The sequence below is a fragment of the Nansenia antarctica genome, assembly GCF_963989245.1.
Source record: "Nansenia antarctica genome assembly, chromosome: 5".
NCBI lineage: Eukaryota > Metazoa > Chordata > Actinopteri > Argentiniformes > Microstomatidae > Nansenia > Nansenia antarctica.
The window spans coordinates 35,586,012-35,608,082 of record NC_137690.1 but is presented as its reverse complement, the minus strand read 5'-3'; the positions used below and the strand labels follow the sequence as shown (position 1 = coordinate 35,608,082).

The 22,071-nt window shown below is 43.4% G+C and overlaps 1 protein-coding gene across 1 annotated transcript in view; it reads left to right on the top strand.

Moving 5' to 3' along the window:
• wdfy3 (WD repeat and FYVE domain containing 3) overlaps positions 1-22,071 on the top strand; it is a gene marked incomplete at both ends in the record, with an annotated part of 216,286 nt that overhangs the window by 19,602 nt on the left and 174,613 nt on the right. Inside the window, one exon of the mRNA XM_080531591.1 lies at positions 18,676-18,843. Coding sequence (XP_080387717.1) covers positions 18,676-18,843 — 168 coding nt within the window. The remainder of the gene's footprint in view (positions 1-18,675; positions 18,844-22,071) is intronic.

Genomic DNA, 22,071 nt, shown 5'->3' with positions numbered 1-22,071 from the left:
CTATCATCCCAGTCCCGAAGAATAGCACGGTGAGCTGCCTAAACGACTACCGCCCGGTGGCACTCACACCAATCATCATGAAGTGCTTCGAGAAACTAGTCCGGGCCCACATAGTCACACGCCTCCCGCCCAACCTGGATCCATACCAGTTCGCCTACAGAGCCCACAGGTCCACAGAGGACGCCATCGCGACGACTCTCCACTCCACTCTATCCGACCTGGAGAGGGGAAACAGCTACGCGAGACTGCTCTTTGTGGACTTCAGCTCTGCCTTCAACACCATCCTTCCAGACAGGCTAGTGACCAAACTACTAGACCTGGGACTATCACACTCTATGGGCCCTATTATGCACTTCATAAGTCTTAAGCAATAAGACGAGGCGGTAGATCTAAACTTAAGACGTCGAGGCGTGGTCAAGGCCACTTTGCTATTATGCGTGCGGTAGTGGGCGCCTAAAACCCGGCGCTAATCAAAGAAACTAGTCATGGGTGTGTTTTGGGCGTCTTCTCAATCAACCCAATCAGCGTGCCAGGTGCCATTCCCTTTAAGAACCGGCTGCGTTGAGTCATTAGCGCTATGCTATTATGGAAGTCCTAAGAAGGAGGTCAGCGCGCTTCTCTGCCTCTCCCTTCTGAAATAAAGCATTTATACTGTGACCGTAATTGACGTCTTGCCGTGGAGCCACGTGCGTGTTCATGTGTGCCCACATGCATGCGCAAACCGCGGAGGCGCGCTCGTGTTTCAAAACGTGCATGAAGTCTAAACTTAAGAACTTTTCAAACCACTTCTTAGCGCTAGGAGCAAAGTCAGATCGCATAATAGCAGGGGCGCCTAGTGCACTTCATTAACATATGAACACTCCCACAATGAGTAATATATGCACGGGAGTATTACGTCTTATGTGTGGGCGCCTATCGACACCGGCATAATAGCAGTAGCGCGTATGAAGCGCATAATAAGGGTGGCGGTAGGTCTTAACCTGGCGGTGCGTCTTAATTAAGACTTAAGACGGCAAGTTAAGAAGTGCATAATAGGGCCCTATATGTGCATGGATCAAGGACTTCCTGTCCGACCGCCCCCAGAGGGTGCGGGTGGGCTCCCACACCTCCACAGCCCTCAGACTCAGCACTGGGTCCCCCCAGGGGACGATTATCGTTTTTATCGTTAATCGCGATAAAAACACCCGCGATAACTTAATCGTGGAGAATTTTAATTATTTGAATAATCGTCATAATCGTATGTTATGAATAAACTGTGTTTAACAAATGTCTGCCGCTATTTTTCAGCCTAGGCTACATTACTTTTGCAGTCAAGTTAGCGACTGTTACTGTAATATAATTGCAATTCCTCACATGAGCCGCGCGCGAATATCCTCACAGAACTTGTCTCGCGCTATTGTTCAGCCTGCATGGGTAACGTTACTGTCAAGTCAGCCTTGTCAGTCAGTCACTAGGTAACGTATGCTAGCCTACTCACCATGGCTGGTGAAAAACTTTAGACGGGATACTGTCATTGGCCTTCCTTGTTATTACCAGGCAGTGACAGTCTATGGCTGCAAAAGGCACGGTCGCCCCTAAGCTTTAGCAAATATATTGTGGTTTACTTAATACTGTTCAGCACTTGAGGTTACATTCAATGCATGACTTGTGCTATAGGCTAAATACAATGATTAAAGCGGCAAGTAGCAAGTGTGCGCATCAAAGGCATTAGGCACGTAACATCCATGCAGTATAAACACATGACAACCGTCCGTTATTTCCCGAACTTTGCCCGAACCCCCTGCGAGGACCCGGGGAACAACGGTACGCTCCCCGCGGCTGCTATCAGACTGGCCGCGGGAGTGAGTGTTGAGGGAGAGAGGAGACGGCAACCCTCGCTCGCCATAGACTGTATCCCTACTCGTCTCTCCTGAGCTCGGTTGTAACGTGAACCGTGGAATACAGGATATGTTAGATGCTTTACAGTAATTCCCCAAATGACCAGAAAAGGAAGTTAGATTTGTCGCTGGTCGCTTTTGACTAATTAAGTCGCCAAGGGGCTCTGGAAGTTGGCAACACTGGGAGTGCATTCTTTAAACTTCCTTGGGTACGTTAATGAAAGGTGCTGATTGGCCGAAAAGGAATTGCTCTTTCTTAAGGACCCGGATTATGGCCAGAGATATGTGCCACTAGAATCTGAATTTGAATTACTGACTTAAAATGTCCTAAAAATACAATAAAATCTAAGTTAAAGTGATTACAGTGTGTTTTATTGGCATAAAAAATAAATTCTCGCGATAATATCGTGGATTGCGATTATTTTCCCCACGATAATCGTGACATGACATTTTCTAATCGTCCCACCCCTAGTGCTAAGCCCCATCCTCTACAACCTCTACACCTACGACTTCACCCCCGTCCACCCCAGCAACTCCATCGTAAAGTTTGCAGACGACACCACCGTGGTGGGCTGCATCTCGGGGGGGGACGAGGCGGCGTACAGGGATGAGGTAGAGCAGCTGAGCAAGCTGTGCAAGGTTAACAACCTGCTGCTGAACCAGTCAAAGACCCAGGAAATCATCGTGGACTTCAGGAGGAAAAAATCTGAGGTCCAGCCCCTGCTCATCGACGGAGGGAGCGTGGAGAGAGTCTCAACCCTCCGATTCCTGGGGGTGCACATACAGGATGACCTGTCCTGGAAGAACAACACAGCAGCCATCATCAAGAAGGCACAACAGCGGCTCTTCTTCCTGAGAGTCCTCAATTAAGACCACACCAGACAGGAGATACTGGTGGCCTTCTACCGCTGCGCAGTGGAGAGCATCCTCACCTACTGCATCTGCAACTGGTTCTCCAGCTGCACAGCCGCAGAGAGGAATGCGCTACAGAGAGTCGTGAGAACGGCCCAGAAGATCACTGGCGCCCCCCTCCCCTCTCTGGAAGAGCTGTACAACACACGCTGCCTCAGGAAGGCCTCCAAGATCTCCAGAGACCCATCCCACCCTGGGTACGAACACTTTGCTCGGCTGCCCTCGAACAGGCGGTACAGGACCATGTTCGCAAGGACAAACAGACTGAAGCTCAGCTTCTACCCCAAAGACCTAGGTTCTGGGCCCTGGACAGTCTGGACGGATTGATGGCAGCTGCTGGATTGAAAAAATCAGGTGTAGTGCTGAGGCACAAATGTGTACATTTCAAGCCTGCAAACTGCGACACTTTAAATGAATGTGCAATATGTGCAATATGACAACCGTAGGGTACATAAGGTTGCTGAGAAATAGGAAATGTTAGAATAGGTATAGCATAGCATAGAGTACAGCACAGTGTTTTATTTGTACAGTATAGTATAGTGGATAGTGTAGTGTACATAGCCTTTATTTATGTAAACCAGCTCCTTTCCCTTCTTTTTTTTTTTTTTTCTTCTTTTTTTTTTCTCTCCTAGCACCAGGGGAGCCCCCCCTCCCAAATTTCGTTGTTTGGTACCTGTACTATATCAATGACAATAAAGACCATTCATTCATTCATTCAACTGTATCGAAAGCTGCACGCAGGTCAAGGAGAACAAGGACAGAGAGTTTTGTGTTGTCCAAGTTAGTCGCTCACAACCTTTACCAGGGACATTTCTGTGTTGTGATGGGCTTGAGTTTGAGGTAAGAAAGCCATGTAGCTGTTCAAACGCTAGTTTCTGTAACATTTTACTTAAAAAAGAGAGATTAGAAATTGGTCTAAAATTGCTGAGGACTGATGAGTCAAGGTTGTTTTTCTTCAGGCGGGGTTTCACCATAGCAGTCTTTAGTGAGGTTGGAAAAACACCTGTTTGTAAAGAGTGGTTAATCATAACATGGATCTCACCTGATACAGTTAAAATTTGTTTTAAAAAAGGTGGTGGGGATAGCAACAAGAGGGCAAGTGGACGGCCAAAGCTGTGTTACTACTTTCCTAAGCATTTCACTAACAACCAGGGCAAAGGGCTCTAGGGTTATCTCACATAGTGGGGTAGGGTGTTCAGAGGTATCACTCCTTAGCTGATCAATACCAGACCGGATGTTGGTTATCTTTATAAGCTTAAATATGTCCTTAAATATTAAATATGTCATTCACCCAGTAATACCTGCTAGGGTCGGCCAGTATCACATTTTTGACACTGTTAACACTTAATCAGCCGTGAGGTGTTAAACAGCACCAGTGAGTACAAAAAAAAATCTACCTTTGCACTCGATCAAATTTCAGGACCCTCCTTTCATGACTTTTCCTAGATATGTGCGTTCTACCACCCAGCATCTTTACATTTTCAAAATCGAGTTAGTATAAAGCGATTTTGCAGTATTTCTGTGTGTGTCTGTGTATTTGCCTTGGGATTCGGCTGCCATCTTTTTCTCCAAGGCTGCAATTCTCTTTTATATCAGCAGAGGTAGCAAGGGGGCACACACTGTGCTCAACCTTCAGGCTTCAGTGCTGAATTAGATACAGTGGATAAGACTGATATTTGTAACATAATGTGTTTATATATAGGCTATATATAGCAATAGTGATACATAAGATATGTATATGTACAGACAGTTATGAAAATGATAAACTGTACAGTATGACTTTTACAATCCCTTCAGATTTGTTGGAGCTGAGGTTTTTTTTTCACCCAAGTTCCATGCAATAGTGATGAGATATTATGATATGTGTAGCCTATGTACAGTTATGAATGATACACTGCACAGTATGTACCTATCAAGCTGTGTGGTATTACATAGGTACCACAGCAAAGTAGTTCATCAACAAATATTATATAACAAACTGATATTTATAATATTGTATATAATGTCTTTTTTGATGATTATGCCTGTACAGTGCTGTCAATTTTCAAATAATGCTATAGGCTATATATATATATATATATATATATATATATATATATATATATATATATATATATATATATATATATATATATCTACCCTCCCTCCACCCCCACCCAGAGAGCTTTGGACTGTCTGGATATGAACACTTGAACACTTGATCTCTGCACTTTATATTTATATTAATTATGACTCTTGCACTTTGATGTTGGTTTGCACTGTCTTGTCCTGTCTTGCACCTATCCTGCTGTAAACCGTGCTCCATTGTTCCAAACCAAATTCCTAACATGTTTACATGTCATGGCAATAAAAGTCTTCTGATTCTGATTCTGATTCTGATATGAATGTTCAGTTGTGATATGAAGTAGCCAACAATTCTCATGTCGACCATGATAATAATAGGCTACAACAAGGTTGTACATAGATATACGCAGATTCATATTTGGATAGTTGATTTTGGCACCATTGTATAGTAGCCAATTGCAGAGAGTATACATTATTTTGTTTGTTTACTGCACATTATAAATGAAATGATGTGTATTAATTATTTTGTTTGTTTGAATCCTCACTGTGTTCATGTGTCTGCTGATGTTAGGGCCGGCGTGAAGTTCACGACAAATAAACAGACTTTGTGAAGCTCATAACTATGATAACACAATATTGCAATATTTATTACTATTCTTTTTTAATAATGATAATCAACTTTCATTCATTAGTAAAGCTCCCGCAGTCTCAATCAATCTCCTCTCCATATATAGCATTTAATCTGTTCCATAGTTCGTTCTCAGCTGACATATAAGCTTCATATAATAATAAGCTTCATATCAGATTGCTCTAATAATTTCCCCACTTCTCTGCTTATAGGAACTTTATGCATTTTAGAGAAACATGCAGAGCATGTATTTGACAAAGAAACGTGTAGGCTAAGAACTAGTTTCTAAAGTGAGTTACAATCACTTGATGGTTGATGCACGGGGGAGGGTAATCTTATTGATCGTTTCCCATTAGCAAACAATAGCTGCCAATTCATGAGCGAGCCAAGCGGGTTTCAAAGCTGCCAAGCGGGTTTCAAAGCTGCCAAGCAGGTTTCAACGCTTACAAGCTTACAGCAGTCGATTGTCTGCTGATGTTACGGGCACGGCCGGCGTGAAGTTCACGACAAATAAACAGACGTTATCACTGTGAAGCTCATAACTATGATAACACAATATTGCAATATTTATTACTATTATTTTTGTATAATAATAATCAACCATCATTCGTTAGTAATGAAAACTCCCGCAGTTCCGATCAAGCTCCTCTCCACTTTACACATTACATAACCAAGATCTCTTTTGACATCACAACAATGTTGTTTTTTTGATTTTGCATTCCTTGTTTCGTGGTAAACGAATCTCTTTCTGATCGTCCCGTTCACAAAAAAACGAAGGTAATAAGTCACGTAATATGGCGAAATAAATGTTCGTTCAGACAATACAACATATATTGAAAAATATGAAAAATACATGTGGGATGGAGGTACTGGGATGATATGTGGCAGTTTCTCGCGCCTGTCCCGTTCTGTTGTTCAAAGAATATAATATAAAACGCATCACATGTTTGTCATTGTGTGAAAATGTTTCTGTAGCGAAGAACCGTGGCTATGGGACAACTCGTTTCTAAATTACAGTTCTGAGTTACATACACTTGATGTTGATGGGGGAGGGTTGAATGGCTCTCGATCGTTTCCGATCAATGAACAATAAGATCAGGTTTCTCCCACGGTGTGTTTCTCTTGCGTGATATAGTGAAGACAGACAAGTGTGCTGTCCTCACTGTGTTCATGTTGTGCAGTGAACAAACAATTGTTGGGAGAATAAACTGTCTCTTGCCGTGAAATGTGTACATCAAATAAAATGATGTCGGCGATGATTATGCCTGTAATCATCAACGATATAACGAACGGATATTTCTGAGTGGGGCAGTCCCAGATATAGTGAAGACAGACAGGAAAGTAAGGAGAAGAAGGGAGAGAGTATTGACAATTGATAATAAGATATTGATAATGTAGGAATAAGTGTGTTCATATGCAAACATATTCAATGGCATGTAATTAGTAGGCAATTGTTTATCACAGATGAATCCTGACAATTGATGGTTGATGCATGGGGGAGGGTCATCTTATTCTCAATGATCTCTTTCTGATCGTTTCCGATCACCAGACTGCATGGAAGATCATAGGGGTGAAAGACCACTCATCCCTGCAGTCTATTTTTGAACAGGCTACTCTCAGACAGGCTAATAGAATTATCATGAATCCCTCCCATGTCCTACATGCAGAGTATGAACTGCTGCCCTCTGGGAGGAGGTTCAGAGTCCCCCGCGCTAGACTAAATAGATTTAAAAATTCTTTTATTCCCGTTTCTGTTAAACTTTTAAACTGCACCAGATGAATATTGAACATATCTTGCTTATCGTTTTATTTCCACTCTTGTTTTAATCAAGGCTGCCTTCTGTTTGTGTGTTAACATTCTGTATTGTCTGTTGTTCTTTGTTGGCTGCTGTGGGGTGTAAGCCCAATACACATTTCCCAGTGATGGGACAATAAAGTGACTTTTGACTTTTGACTTGACCACACAAAGGATGCCAATTCCTCCAACAAGCCCTTCAAACAATCCCCCACCAGAAAGGTTGTACTCAGTTGTACTCAACTCTCTCAACCACGGCAGTTTCAACCACGGCAGTTTCTCGCGCCTGTCCCGTTGCAGAGTGTATTCATTATTGTGTGAGTTACAATCACTTGATGTTGATGGGGGAGGGTTGATGGCTCTCAATCGTTTCCGATAAATGAACAAAGACATCGGGTTTCCCCCGCTCCACCAAGTCCCAAGGTGTGTTTCTGTAACCATTGTCTCCTCCTTGTTGCATAAAACAAATCAAGACTCGCTCCTCTTAGGAGACCACTATTTATAAATAATAATCCACAGATAGGCACAGTCACAGTGCTACATGAAAATATCTAGCCACACACCACATATCATAGCTCCGCCCTATATGTATTTATCATCATATTTCTCAATATAAAACGGAGGTACGATATATGGCAGATATGTATGGTATATTATGGCAGTTTCTGGCGCCTGTCCCGTTCTGTTGTTCAAAGAATATTATATAAAACGCATCAGATGTTTGTCATTGTGTGAAAATGTTTCTGTAGCGAAGAACCTTGGTTCAATCTGGAGCTGATCAACTCCGGACGGCAATAACACGTTGTGGGTGCAATTGTGCAAGAATAACACTATTTACAGCGCTGTCTTTTATTGCTATATGTATTACTGTTATATATAAATGTGAACATTACAGATACCTGGTCAACACAGCTTGGGATTCCAAGGAAATTACTTGGAACTATGTGTGAAAGGGACAACATTGCAATATATATATTACAGTTATTTTTTAATAATGCTAATCAACTTTCATTCGTTAGTAATGAAAACTCCTGCAGTCTCGATCAATCTCCTAGATGAATCTCCTCTCCACTCCGCTCTGCGCTGCGGGCAGTGGGGGACGGTGTGTTTCTGTTGCGTGTCCACGCTTCTTGCGTGACATCGCCATCTAGCGATTTTTGTGGGTTAGTACACACTCCCCCATTGTGAATAGTGGTCGTGTGATTCCACACCTCGTCGCGCTTTAGTAGGTAAAAAAACGGCGCGCCCCTAGTGTTAAACTGTCTCAAAATTTAAACGCAGTATACGGTATTACCGCGGGATTAAAAAATGACATTGTAGGGCTTTGAGAGAGCCGCCAATTTCAAATGATGAATTTGTGACATCGGCTGGTGAAAGGTGGACCAAAGCCCTAGCCTTTCCGTGAACCTGCTCGAACGCTTTCCACGAGCAGAGCTGAAAAATGAATAATAAAATAAAAACAGCGCTAAAAATATTTTCGGTTCGTAACGAGACAATGCTGGGACAAATTCTACCATGTATGGCGAACACTGCCAACACTCACCTGAGTACAAAGAGCAGAGTGTGTTACAGCAGACGAGTGCTGTGAATCGCATATCCTTCTGAGTAGAAGCGGTCACGTGACACACGATTATGATCACTTCTAAATAGTATTCTTCGCCAGGTTATTTATTTGATAATTTATAAAATTATAATTTAACAACATGTTCACTTTCAATAGCGTCTTCAACCACACAGACAGTGGTGCTGGACAAACACTCAAAGGCATTTATTATATTTGTGCGCACATTGTGCAGCAGTTTTTCTTATGACGGTATTGGTTTTGACACCGTTGCTATTTTCAAATACCACGGTGTACGGTATTACCGTATTTACTGCCCAACCCTAATACCTGCCCAACATTTATATAAATAAATACATTGCACTATTATGTAATTATTATGCAAATAAATGATTTCTAAATAGAAGCCACAATATGAAGTGTTGTCGAACCTCTTCTGTCTGTGTGGATCTGTGTCTCTGGGCTGTGAGTGGGGGAATGGTTCTGTACTCCCTGCTCCACCATTTCAGACAGTAAAACAAAGGCCCCCCTGGCATCGACCCTCCCACGTGACGTCAGAGCAACAACAGAGCGCTCTCTTCTTTCTCGCTCGCTTGCTCTCTCGCTCGCTTGCTCTCTCCCTCTCTCTTTTTCTTTCTTAAAGGATGCCCTTCATGCTCCACATTCCCAGTGCGCTCTCTTCTGTTCAGCCCTTTGACACATTTTACATTTCCCTCTCTCTCTCTCTCTCTCTCTCTCTCTCTCTCTCTCTCTCTCTCTCTCTCATGCTCTTTCTGTCTCCATCTGGGGAAGAAATATCAGAAGCTTGTACACACACATCCAGATATACACACAGTACAATGCATTTAAGAGAACCCCTTCCCCTCTATCACTCTCTGTGACTGACCCACGAGTCAGGTGGAATCTCTCTTCTATCTGCCACACTAATTGGGTGCTGAAATAACCTTGACCTCAGCCACATGGGGGTGCACACACACACACACACACACACACACACACACACATCATTGTGTGGAATGGACAGGGAATGGAGAGGAAGCTGATCTTGATGCTATTGCTTGCCATTGGTTTGTAGTGAGATGTTTAAGTACATATTGAAGAATTCCGAGTCTTATTCATCAGGTTGATGAAATTATTGAACTGTTGAAACAGAAGGACATAAACGTCCTCTTGATTTCAGCATCCAGTGTGCGTGTCTTGTAGGGGTGCATCCAGTGTGCGTGTCTTGTAGGGGTGCATCCAGTGTACGTGTCTTGTAGGGGTGCAGTGTGCATGTCTTGTAGGGGTGCAGTGTACGTGTCTTGTCGGGGTGCAGTGTACGTGTCTTGTAGGGGTGCATCCAGTGTACGTGTTTTGTAGGGGTGCAGTGTACGTGTCTTGTAGGGGTGCATCCAGTGTGCGTGTCTTGTAGGGGTGCATCCAGTGTGCGTGTCTTGTAGGGGTGCAGTGTACGTGTCTTGTAGGGGTGCAGTGTACGTGTCTTGTAGGGGTGCATCCAGTGTGCGTGTCTTGTTGGGGTGCAGTGTGTGTGTCTTGTAGGGGTGCATCCAGTGTGCGTGTCTTGTAGGGGTGCATCCAGTGTGTGTGTGTCTTGTAGGGGTGCAGTGTGCATGTCTTGTAGGGGTGCAGTGTGCATGTCTTGTAGGGGTGCAGTGTGCATGTCTTGTAGGGGTGCAGTGTGCATGTCTTGTAGGGGTGCAGTGTGCGTGTCTTGTAGGGGTGCAGTGTGCGTGTCTTGTAGGGGTGCATCCAGTGCTTCCCCTAGGTTTGCTGCCTTGGGGGAGTGGCATGGATCGTGGCATGGACACCCCCCCCCCCCCCCCCCCCCCCAGGGGGTGATTGATTGATTGAGATTGTTTATTTGAGGTAAGCCCCTTGAGAAGAATCTTCTCATTTTCGAGGGGGTCCTCACATGACGATACAAACATAATCGTAACACATAACAAATAACAATACAAAGCACCTACACACACACTCACACACACAGCCCGTCATCACTCCACAACCCACTAGGGATGGACGGTTTCCAATTATTGAAACCGAAAAACCGTCAGAGAGTAAAACCGCGGTTTTCCGGTTAACCGAAAAAGACATAAAAAAAAAAAGGGAAAAAAACCCCCCGCCAATTTCAAATAATTGAGCCCTACTGCTACAATACACTCATGTCGAACACCATTAAAACACCGTAAGCACAGTCGCAACACATTTAGGCTACTTAGTTTCACAAATATAAGTGGAAAGGCAGACTTTTGTAAGCTACACCATACATGAAAACACATGAACACTTAACACACCAGCTCCGCTGATCCAGGGTGCACGCCTGCACGGAAGATCATCTCTTGGAACAGCGTCTTCATTGAATGAACTGCTTTCTCAATATCTTGGTTCTTAGACAAAGTTTCAGCTGCTGCTCAATGTATTTAAATATTTGAATACTGCTCAATAATCACTGAAATATTAGACTTAGAATTATGCAGTGAACATACTTAAAGCTTTTCATAAAAACCACATGCCGTGAGACTGACTCGTCCTGAACTGTCGTAAGTCAATCAACAAAGAATGCCCCATCAAAATAAAAGTGCCCATGGTAGAGCTGTCAAAATAGAGCTTTCAAAATAAATGTACTAATACAGATAGAGATAAATACAGAACTACCTTTGCGTCATCTTCTGAGAGAGCGTTCTGTCATCACTTTCAGTTGCGCCTTCACACACAGTGGCGCTGTGCACAAACACTCTTGATCAGTATAGCTCTTGTTTTATTATATTGTGGTTGAGTAAATACTGCACTTGGAGTTACATTCAATGCATGATTTGTGCTATAGAACATAAATAAAGTTTGATTGATTGATTGATATGAAATCAAATCACATTTTATTTCTATAGCGCATTTCTCACAAAAGTGACCCAATGCGCTTTACAGAGAGCAGCGAAAATGATCTTATTAAATGTAAGCGAGTAATTGTAAAAAAAACTTTCCTATCTACCAATAACTGAAGGCAACTATCTTTCCCATAGAGTGATTCGTTACCCTTAAATATAATCCCAATTAGATATTAATCCTCAGTTATTCTTCACAACTGACCAAACCTCTCACTCATTGCGCGGCAGATTCAGACTGTATCATTGTTATTTTCACACACGACAAACATGTGACATGTTCCAGTTTTATTCTTATTCTATTTTATTCTTAAAAAAAAAAAAAAAAAAAAAACGGGTTCAGACGGTTTTGATAAAAAAACGTTTCTATTTTTATAAACCCCGGTTTTCGGTTTAACCGAAAAACCGTCCATCCCTACAACCCACCACTACAACCCAACAGCAATATATACAAGCAACAGTCAGATACATACATAATATAATTATCCGAAGACATCAGCAAGTAATCGAAATTGGCAACAACAGAAAGCACATTTAAGGAAAATACAGATACGAACAACCTGAAAACTAGCCGGTCCAAACCCCCCACATAATTAATAGCATAAGCAGGGCTTTTTTAAATAGGAAAGTAAAGATGATTTAAAGGATTGAAAGGATGTGAGGGACCTTAAAGGGGAAGGGAGATTGTTCCAGTCACTAGGGGCCTTGTAGGCAAATGAATTACGACCTAGTTTTTTTCGGTATCTGGGAACACAGAAAAAGAGGTTTTGATGTTGTCTGAGTGGATAGGGAGAACTACGGGGGACCAAGTAAACTTTTAAATACATGGGATATTTAAAGTAAATACATTTATAAATAAATTGTAACCAATGGGATTGCCTTCTGTCTTCAAGTGAAAACCAGTTGAGTGAATCATACATTAGACAGTGGTGTGTAAAATAATGACATCTGAGAACAAAACGACAGAGGGAGTTGAACAAGACATTTAGGGGACGAAGACAGGTCTCAGAGGTACCCTGGTACATAATATCAGCATAATCAATAATTGGTAAAATAAGCTGAGAAACTAATCTTTTCCTGATTTCAAAAGTAAAGCAATCAATAGAACGATATAAAGAACCAAGGCAACCATAGGCTTTTTAAACAAGATTATCAATGTGTGGCTTGAAACAGAGTTCAGGGTCAACCCAGAGACCAAGATATTTAAATAATTTAGCATTTTCTAGGGGTGAACCATCATCATAAACAATATTTAAATCTAAGAGGTGGGGACGCCGATAATGTGCACCAAACACCATACAACAGGATTTGTTCATATTCAGAACAAGGTTATTATTAAAGAACCAGTTCTGAACAGATGCAAAATCTGATTGCAAGGAGCTTTGAATTTGTGTTAGATCTCTGTGAGAAGTATAGATAACCGTATCGTCTGCATAAAGATGAATATCAGAGTTAGAACAAGACTTAGGGAGATCATTAATAAATATAGAAAAGAGGAGTGGTCCCAGAGTAGAACCCTGAGGAATACCCTTGTCCACAATTAAGTAATCGGACTGAGAACCCTGTAAAGAAACATATTGACGGCGATTATGCAAATATGCATTAAACCAAAAAAGAGCCTTCTGAGAAAAACCAATGGAGTACAACTTATCAAGAAGAAGATAATGATCAATCAAATCAAAAGCTTTAGATAGATCGATGAAGATGGCACCAGTCAGTTGGTCTTTGTCACAGGATGAGAAAACATCACTAGTAAACTTGAGGAGAGCAGAAGTAGTTGAGAAGTTGGGTCTAAACCCAGATTGAAATGGTGAAAGAATATCAAATAAATTAAGGTAGTGAGACAGTTGATTGTAAATCAGTTTCTCAAAAACTTTTGCAGTGAAACAAATAATTGAAATTGGGCGATAATTATTCATGTCAGTTACATTTCCGTTCTTGAAAATAGGGGTAACACGGGCACATTTCCACATTGAGGGAATTGAGCAGGTAGAAATTGACAAATTAAATAAATCTGCAAGAGGATACATTAACACATGTGCTGCTAGTTTAACAAATGTATCTTCAATACCGTCTGGACCAGCACCACCACCTTTGAAATCAAAGATTGCATTATAAACATCCATAGGCATGATTTTATTAAAGGAGAAAGTAGTAGTAGGCCTATGTGTTGTGGGGTTTGAGGAATCTGCAAGATCCGAGTATTTAGTATTTATAACATCACCGATAGAAGTAAAATGTTGGTTAAAGGCCTGTGAAATATGTAGGGGGTCAGAAATTATATCATCGTTAATTTTTATTTGAGATATGAGGCCTTTGTTAGTTTTATTGAGAGCTCGGTTCAACTGTTTCCAAAATTGTCGAGGGTTGTTAAAGTCTTGAGAAAGACTATCACGGAAGTAACTGAATTTTGCGTTACGCGTTTTAGTTTTGCAAGAGTTCCTCAAACCTTTATACATATCCCAGTCAGCAGGATCATTTGACAAACGATGTTTGGCCCAGGCTTTATCTCTCTGTTTAAAAAGATTGAATAGTTCAGTACTGATCCAGGGTAGATGCCTGCCTTTAACCCTAAATGTCTTTAGAGGTGCATGTTTATCAATAACTATTTTAAATTCTAAACATAAGAAACTCCATGCATCCTCCGGAAAGGGTATCAATTGGAATCTATCCCAGTTAATTGCAGTTATATCGTTAATAAATGAATCAACATTCATTTTTTTATATTGCCTTAAATTAATATATTTAGGTGGGGAGGAAGGTATTCTAATTTTCCAAACACAAAATATAACACAGTGATCACTAAAACAATCAGACAAAACACCAGATGCGGTTATTCTCTCAGGATTGGTGACCAGAATCCAATCTATTAAAGATGAGGATCCATGGTGATGGTCCACACGAGTTGGCTCACTGATCAACTGAGATAAATTAACACTGGAAAATAATGTTCTCTCATCAATAGAAGACTTATCAAGCCAATTTATATTAAAGTCGCCCAGAATGATCAGTTCATTATGCTTCTTTAAGGAGTTTATTGTAGATAGGATGCAGTTAGCTGAATCTGATAGAACTGGAGGTGGTCTATAAATGGTCCCAATTGTTAAATGTTTATTGTCATGAAACATGATGTTGATGAAAAGGCTTTCAAAATGAATTGGGTCAACAGTAGGAGTGGTACACTCTGAGGTAAATTTATCAGAAACATAAGTTGCCACCCCACCTCCTCTCGAAGGTCTATCAGATCTGTAAATAATATAGTTATCAATTTTAATTTCATCATTAGTAATATTATTATGCAACCAGGTTTCAGATAAAGAAATAACATGGGGTTTATAAAGAGCCACCCATGCTCTAAGTAAATCAATTTTCAAGACTCCTAATATTAATATGAACTATCTTTATTCCTTTTGCTGACTCAATAGCACAGAGAAAACAAATATATGTTGGTCATGAGACCGACCTGGGAAATAGGCCTAGGGCATAGACGTTGGGAGGGAGAGAACGAGCTGCGGAGTGAGGGACTAACAGGGGCACACACACACACACACACACACACACACACACACACACACACACACACACACAGAAATAAAATAAATTGTAACATCATCAAGATGCAACACAAAAGCAGAGCAACAGCTCGGTCTGCAAGTCAATACAAGCATGATTAGGATCAAACAATAGCAATTTAGTGATGGAATTTACACATCAGAAAGTAGGGTTACACATTTTTACGACAGTTTTTCGACAATACAGCGCTTTACAACAGTCTAGGTTTACGGCAAACATGCCCATGCTGCATCTGATCTCCGAAGGAGCAGCAGGGAAATACAGGGGCTAACGCTACTGGCAGGCTACATCGGGTACAAAATGTAGGCTAGCTAGCCGATAACTTAACACCAAACCAAAACAGAACATATTCAAATGGACTCAATATGAAAAATGAAAGAAGAGGATATAGTGAAGATCATCATGAGTCACATAAGAGCGTCGCTGGCCAGCGTTACTCGCTAGTTGTCAGTACCCACCATCATCGATAGTCCCAACCTGGAGCTTGCGGCAGAGGGGGAAGACAGAGTGGAGTCCAATGGTGGTGATGAGAGAAACATAGCTTTCGCAGCTTCGACATCAGTGTATTCGACCTTAACACCATTCATTTCCACCCACAAAGAGCACGGATACCTGAGGGTATAAGAAAACTTCAGCTCTCGAAGCTTCTTCTTGACAGGATCAAACGCGCGCCGGCTCTTCTCAAGCTGAGCGCTGTAGTCGGGGTAGATGGAGATGCGACGCCTGTTGAACCGCAGCTCTTTCTGTTCTCGAGAGAGACGGAGTATGTTGGCCTTGTCTTGAAAGTGGAGTAGCTTTATCAAGATTGGTCTCGGGCCATTTTGGGAAGCCCAGTTATGCTATCGATCTGGCGGGTGAATGGATTACGATGGGCCCGTTCAATGACCGGAGGAGAGGGGAACTTCTCAGCCCCCAGGAGCTGTGGGATCAGGTCGGTCATGAACTTAGTCATGTCATGGCCTTCTGCTGATTCGGGAACGCCAATGAATTTGAGGTTAGATGCCCTGCTCCTGTTTTCCATGTCATCCACCTTCTGCAACAGGTAACGATTATCCACTTCAAGTTTTTTAATTATCTTCGCGTGATCAATCACATTATCTTCTACTTGACCAACACGCTGTTCCAATTCCGAAACATGGTCATTGATGCCGATTAGTGAGTTTTGAATAGACTCTAGAGTAGAGATGATAGGATCAACTTTAGAGTCAATATGTGTTAACAGATCCCTTTTAATCTTCAGCGAAACAGCCTCGGCAACGAACTCGGCGATAGCGTTAAGCTGGGTAGGATCCATTGTTAGGTTGTCGGCCAACAAACAAATTACAGTCCTTAGGCTGATATATTGAATATAAAGTCACCACAATGATCTACACATTTAGGTTGATGTGTGAATATTAACAGTCCATCAGATTGCTACTTTTTGAGCCGATATAGTCAAAAGCAGACCGGAGCTCGAAAAAGCGTGTTCACTCCATGAGCGTCATCTTCTGGGAGTTCTGCGACATACCATGAGCGTCATCTTCTGAGACCCTGCGACATACCAGCGTCATGTCCAGGGGGTGTACGACTTGTACATCAAGCCGCCTCACGATACGGAAACAGGAGATAGGCTCCTGCCCTATGGGCCATTAGTAGGCTACTTACTTATGTGGTCTTGACTACCTGTCCACTTTCTCACTTGGTTTCAATCCTGCTCAATGATCTGGGCAATGGACCTGGGCTGTTCATCTGCTTTGAAGACTGCCCCAAATAGCTCTGCCATTGCTGTCTTCTTCTGGGGAGGGGCTGAGGATGGGTCTTCTTCTGGGAGGGGCTCAGGATGGGTCTTCTCGGAGGGGCTGAGGATGGTTTTAGTTCCTCTGTGGAGGGCCCAGCTTTCTCTGCTTGACCCTGCAAAAATAATGACAAATGTTTATTTTATTTTGTAAAATTAACAACTGTGAAAAGGACTTAAAATATACAGCCATCTAAATGTATATCAACAATCATCAGATCACACATGGGGGAACCTGGGGTCCAGGGCTGTGGCTCTGTGGAGGCATGCTTGGAGATTAGGGTCTGTGTACCTCTTTTCCAGGTACTGGGTAATGGCTGCTTGGCTAGTTTGATGGCTGCTCTGTCCTCATCTCCTGGTGCCATGGATTTAATTATAATTTCCTTCCGGGGGAGTATCATTGATGTGGTGGGGGATGTTTCACTGCTCATGAGAGTGGTCACAGTTTTCAGTGGTTTTAGTAGGTGGATGACTTCTTCTGCCAGTTTCTGTTCACTGTCAGTCAACATCGCCATGTTCTTGGCAGAAACCTTAACACCTTTGTCTAGTAAGGCAGAGTAGATGGCGGACTGCTGTTCCACATAGCGTTCCAACATGTCATGTGCTGTATTCCAACGAGTTGCGACATTGTGGATTAATTTGTGTTTTGGTAAGTCTAACATATCTTGTTTCACTGTCAGAACAGGGTGGGCTGTGGTGCTTTTGTGGAAGAAAGTGTTTCTGCATGTCTGATCTTCCCCAGGAGGCGGGACACCGGGGTTGTTGTCACTGCCTTCTTGCCTGCGATATTTACTATGTGCGCAAAGCAGCCGATCTGTGGCCCCAGTCCACCAACTCACTGATTCTATGATCATTCATTGATCGCATTTACAATATTTGCTGCGTACTGTGTTTGCAGTACTGTGCTCTTCATCTCCCAGTCCGTCGACATGTAGTGGGCCGTGACAGTGTGAGATGTCCAGCCATCCGTAGTCAGTGCAAAGCTCTGTGTTTTAGCCAAGTCGTCTTCGATGCCTCTGCGCGTTGTTTCGTAAATATCGGGGACTATTTTGGTGCTGAATGATGTACGGGAGGGCACACTGTAACGGGGATCGAGAGTTTTTATCAGGTGTCGAAAACCCAAATCTCCAACCACCGAAAAGGGCTGCAGTGAACATCCCCACTGCATTGGTTATTTTTTTGTGTTTCTCTTAAGTGGTATTGTACTGACGCTGACACTGACGCTACCTGTGCTACCTGTGCTAACTCAGTGTCATGGTTGAATGGTGGCGGCGAATATGTTATGAAGTGTTTCCATTTTCATATGCCAGACACTTTAAGCAGTGCTTGCAGACAGTAATGCTTCTCTCCACTGTTTCCCCCTCATTGTCGGCAAAAGCGAAATGACCCCACACCGCAGACTTGTAGGACTCCGTGGCTTCCTCAAACTGTTGCCTCTCAACTACGCTCGCCATGCATACCTGACATTATTTGTCAGGTGTGCGTGCGTACATGCATGCATATTATGTTTATTATGACATTTGCATTCAAATGAAACATTGCGCGACCTGTTGAACCATCTATGACCTGACTGTGTGTGTGCGTGTGTGTGTTCTCTCTTGCATATCTGCAGAAAACGGTGGACTGTATGACGACCATGTCGGTGCCGTCCACGCTGGTGAAGTGTCTGTACCTGTTCTTTGACCTGCCCCACATGCCCGACCTGCCGGGGGCCCCGCAGCCCCAGCCAGAGCTGCCCCTGGCCGACCGGCGCGCCCTGCTGCAGAAGGTGTTCGTACAGGTCAGTCAGGACCTCTTCATTGCTCTCCTCTACTCCTCCTCCTCTTGTTTTTTTATTATTATTATTTATTTATTTGATTCCTCCTCTTGTTGTCTTGTTACTTGTTTTCTCTCTCTCTCTCTCTCTCTCTCTCTCTCTCTCTCTCTCTCTCTCTCTCAGGGGTGCAAACTTGTCACCTTTCGGCGGAATTTGCAGTTTTTTTTACCTCAAAATAGGTCATCCGTGTGAATCGTGTAGATCTGAAGAAGGAAAAAAAAAGGGGGGAGGGGGCAGTCTACGTCTTATTTAAGTCACATGATGCACAAGCTAACATTTTCCTGTCTGCTAAGCTCTGCTAAAATTGAACTTCTAGCTTCAGGCAGTTCCAGAAGGTGGAGAACACAGTCGCGGTACTTAAGGTCGCCGCTACACGCGTTTCATTTTTAGACCACCGTTATAGTGCTATCTCCCCCACCCTTCGTCGACAAAAATGTTCTCTGGATTAAAAAATATATCTATATAAGAATGTCATTTTTGTATCTACTGTCGGTCCATGTGCTATGTCTCGATTTAGCGCTTGATATACCCGTCAACCAATATCTGCACTAGCACCCTGCCCAACCCCCCACCAAGCTTTCTGAGCTGGGTTAAGCCCTCAATGTTTCAAGACCCTAACAACGCCTCTGTTGGGCCATCACCAGTTTGCACCCTTGCTTCTCTCTCTCTCTCTCTCTCTCTCTGGTTCAGTCTATGCACATGTCTTCCCTTGAGTGAAATCATATGCTCATTGGCCTTTTAGGACAGCCGTTCCACTTCCTATCATTCTGCTCAAGTGAGTAGAACGTGCAGCTCCTCTGGCTCCTCTGCAGCAGTAGTAGTAGTGTAAAGTGTAGTGTGAAGTGAGGAGCTCTTGCTGAACGTGTCTCTCAAGTGGTTTATTTCTGTCTGCGTTTAACAGCCTTTATGTGGCGCCTTCACCCAATGGTTATTGTCTGCATGGTCACAAGCGACAGCCACCTACACTTCCAGGTTTACATCTACCAGGTTTTGCGAGAGGTAGCAGGATAATAAGTATCCTAGAGGTTAGAGAGGCCGGCTAGAGAGGCCAGGTCGCTGGTTCCATCCCCACCTCAGGAGTCCAATGTGAGCTTGTGCAAACCATAATTGCTTTGTACTTGATTAGTTGAATCAGGTGTGCTGGTGGTGGAACAGATCAAATATGTGGTGTGGCTGGGGTGCCCCGAGGAGAGGGTTGGGAAACACTGGGCTAGGCTACCGGTTGACTTGGTTCTACTAGGGTCCGTCGCGGCTTGGCTAACCCTTCCACTGAATATAATGACCATCACCTATTCCACCTACAAACTCCTCCGCCTAAATCTGGCAAGCTGTCAGTCTCCAGGATTCATTCCCAACATTAAGGATCACAGTCTCCTACGCCGACCCCAGTACATCCACAGAGCCAACCCATCCGCTCCCTATGGTCAAACGTGCGCACTACGCCACACAACAACATCAACAAACGTGTGCATCCATCCGCCTCACTACGTGCCCTGACAAAAGCAACCCTACCCATCCAGACACAAACTCAACTCAAGATTGCACTCCCTAACACCCGATCCCTAAATAACTGCACTCCTTAATAATTGCACTCCTTAACACCCGATCCCCGATCCTCAGCGAATTCATCAGGGACAATCAACTGGATATTTTCTGTCTTACTGAAACGTGGCATAAACCACTGGAATATCTCTCCCTCAACCAGACTGCACCCCCTGGATACACCTATCTGGAAAAACCACGCCAAAATGGACTTAGTGGTGGAATAGTGACACTACATCGTCAAAACATCAAAACTACCAGAATCATTCCCTCCTATTCCCTCCTTCTCCTCATTCGAGCACCTCGCCTTCAAACTGTCTGGTCCTGAACCCCTGGTTACTGCTGTCATCTAGCCAAATCCGGCATTTCCTTCTGATCTGTCTGAATTTCTAACTCAGCTTTGTGCCATCTCACCATCTATTCTGTTATTAGGCGATTTTAATATCCATGTTGACTCCAACTGCAAAACCTCAACGGAACTCCTGGACATTCTCCACTATTTTAATATTACCCAACACATAGATTTCCCCACCCACAGAAAAGGACACACACTGGACCTGGTCTGCACCTCTGGCATCACCATCAGCAATCTGACCAGCACAGACCTCACTATCTCTGACCATCAGACCATCACCATCACATAGACATCCCCACCCCCCATGACAAATAGAAACGCACCATAACATTCTGGAACCTCAAGTCCATTAACCCCTCCTCCTTCTTCTACATCCTGGCTGACTCCATCTCTGACTCTGCCCTCACTCCAGGCATCTCCCCCACTGAACTGGTCAACACCTACAATAATGCACTTTCCTCCTGCCTTAACCCCAGGTTGCTTCCACCAAAAGCAAATCTGTCTCCTTCACTCACTCTGCCCCCTGGTACACCGACCAACTCCACCATCTCAAAGCCAAAGGCCGTCAACTTGAACGCCTACAAAGAACTGGTCTCACTGACCATTTGGATGCCTACAAACTACATCAACAACAATATAAAGAAGCCCTCAACAGTGCACGCTCCTCCTACTATTCCTCCATCATCGATTCTGGCCGTATCAACCTCGAAACACTCTTCTCCACCATCAACAAACTCCTCCAGCCCATGGACACTATCTCTAACTCATTCACCACCAGCAAATGCAACCTATTTCTAACATTCTTTCAAACCAAAATGTACACAATACACAACCAGTTGACTGCTGCTTCTCCCACCACCCTCCCTGACCCCAATTCCAACCCCCCACAACCCCCAAATTATCCTCTTACATCTTTCAGTCCAATCACTGATTCCATCCTATCCTCCACAGTCACCAGCATGAAGTCACCAGCATGAAGTCCTCAACCTGCGCCTTGGACCCCATTCCCTCCTCCATAGTCAAGGCCTGTCTCCCCACACTCACCCCACTCATCACTAACATAATTAACTCCTCCCTGTCCACCGGCATTGTCCCCCCTGCCCTCAAGCTCACTGCTATTACCCCCATACTTAAAAAACCCGGTCTCGACCCTGACACCCCCAACAACTACCGGCCCATTTCCAATCTCACCTTCTTATCCAAAATCCTCAAGTTGTTGCTGCCCAACTCAAATCCCACCTTGACTCCAATCTTCTTCTTCGGCGTATGGGTTGTTGTTTCCTCTCCACTCCACC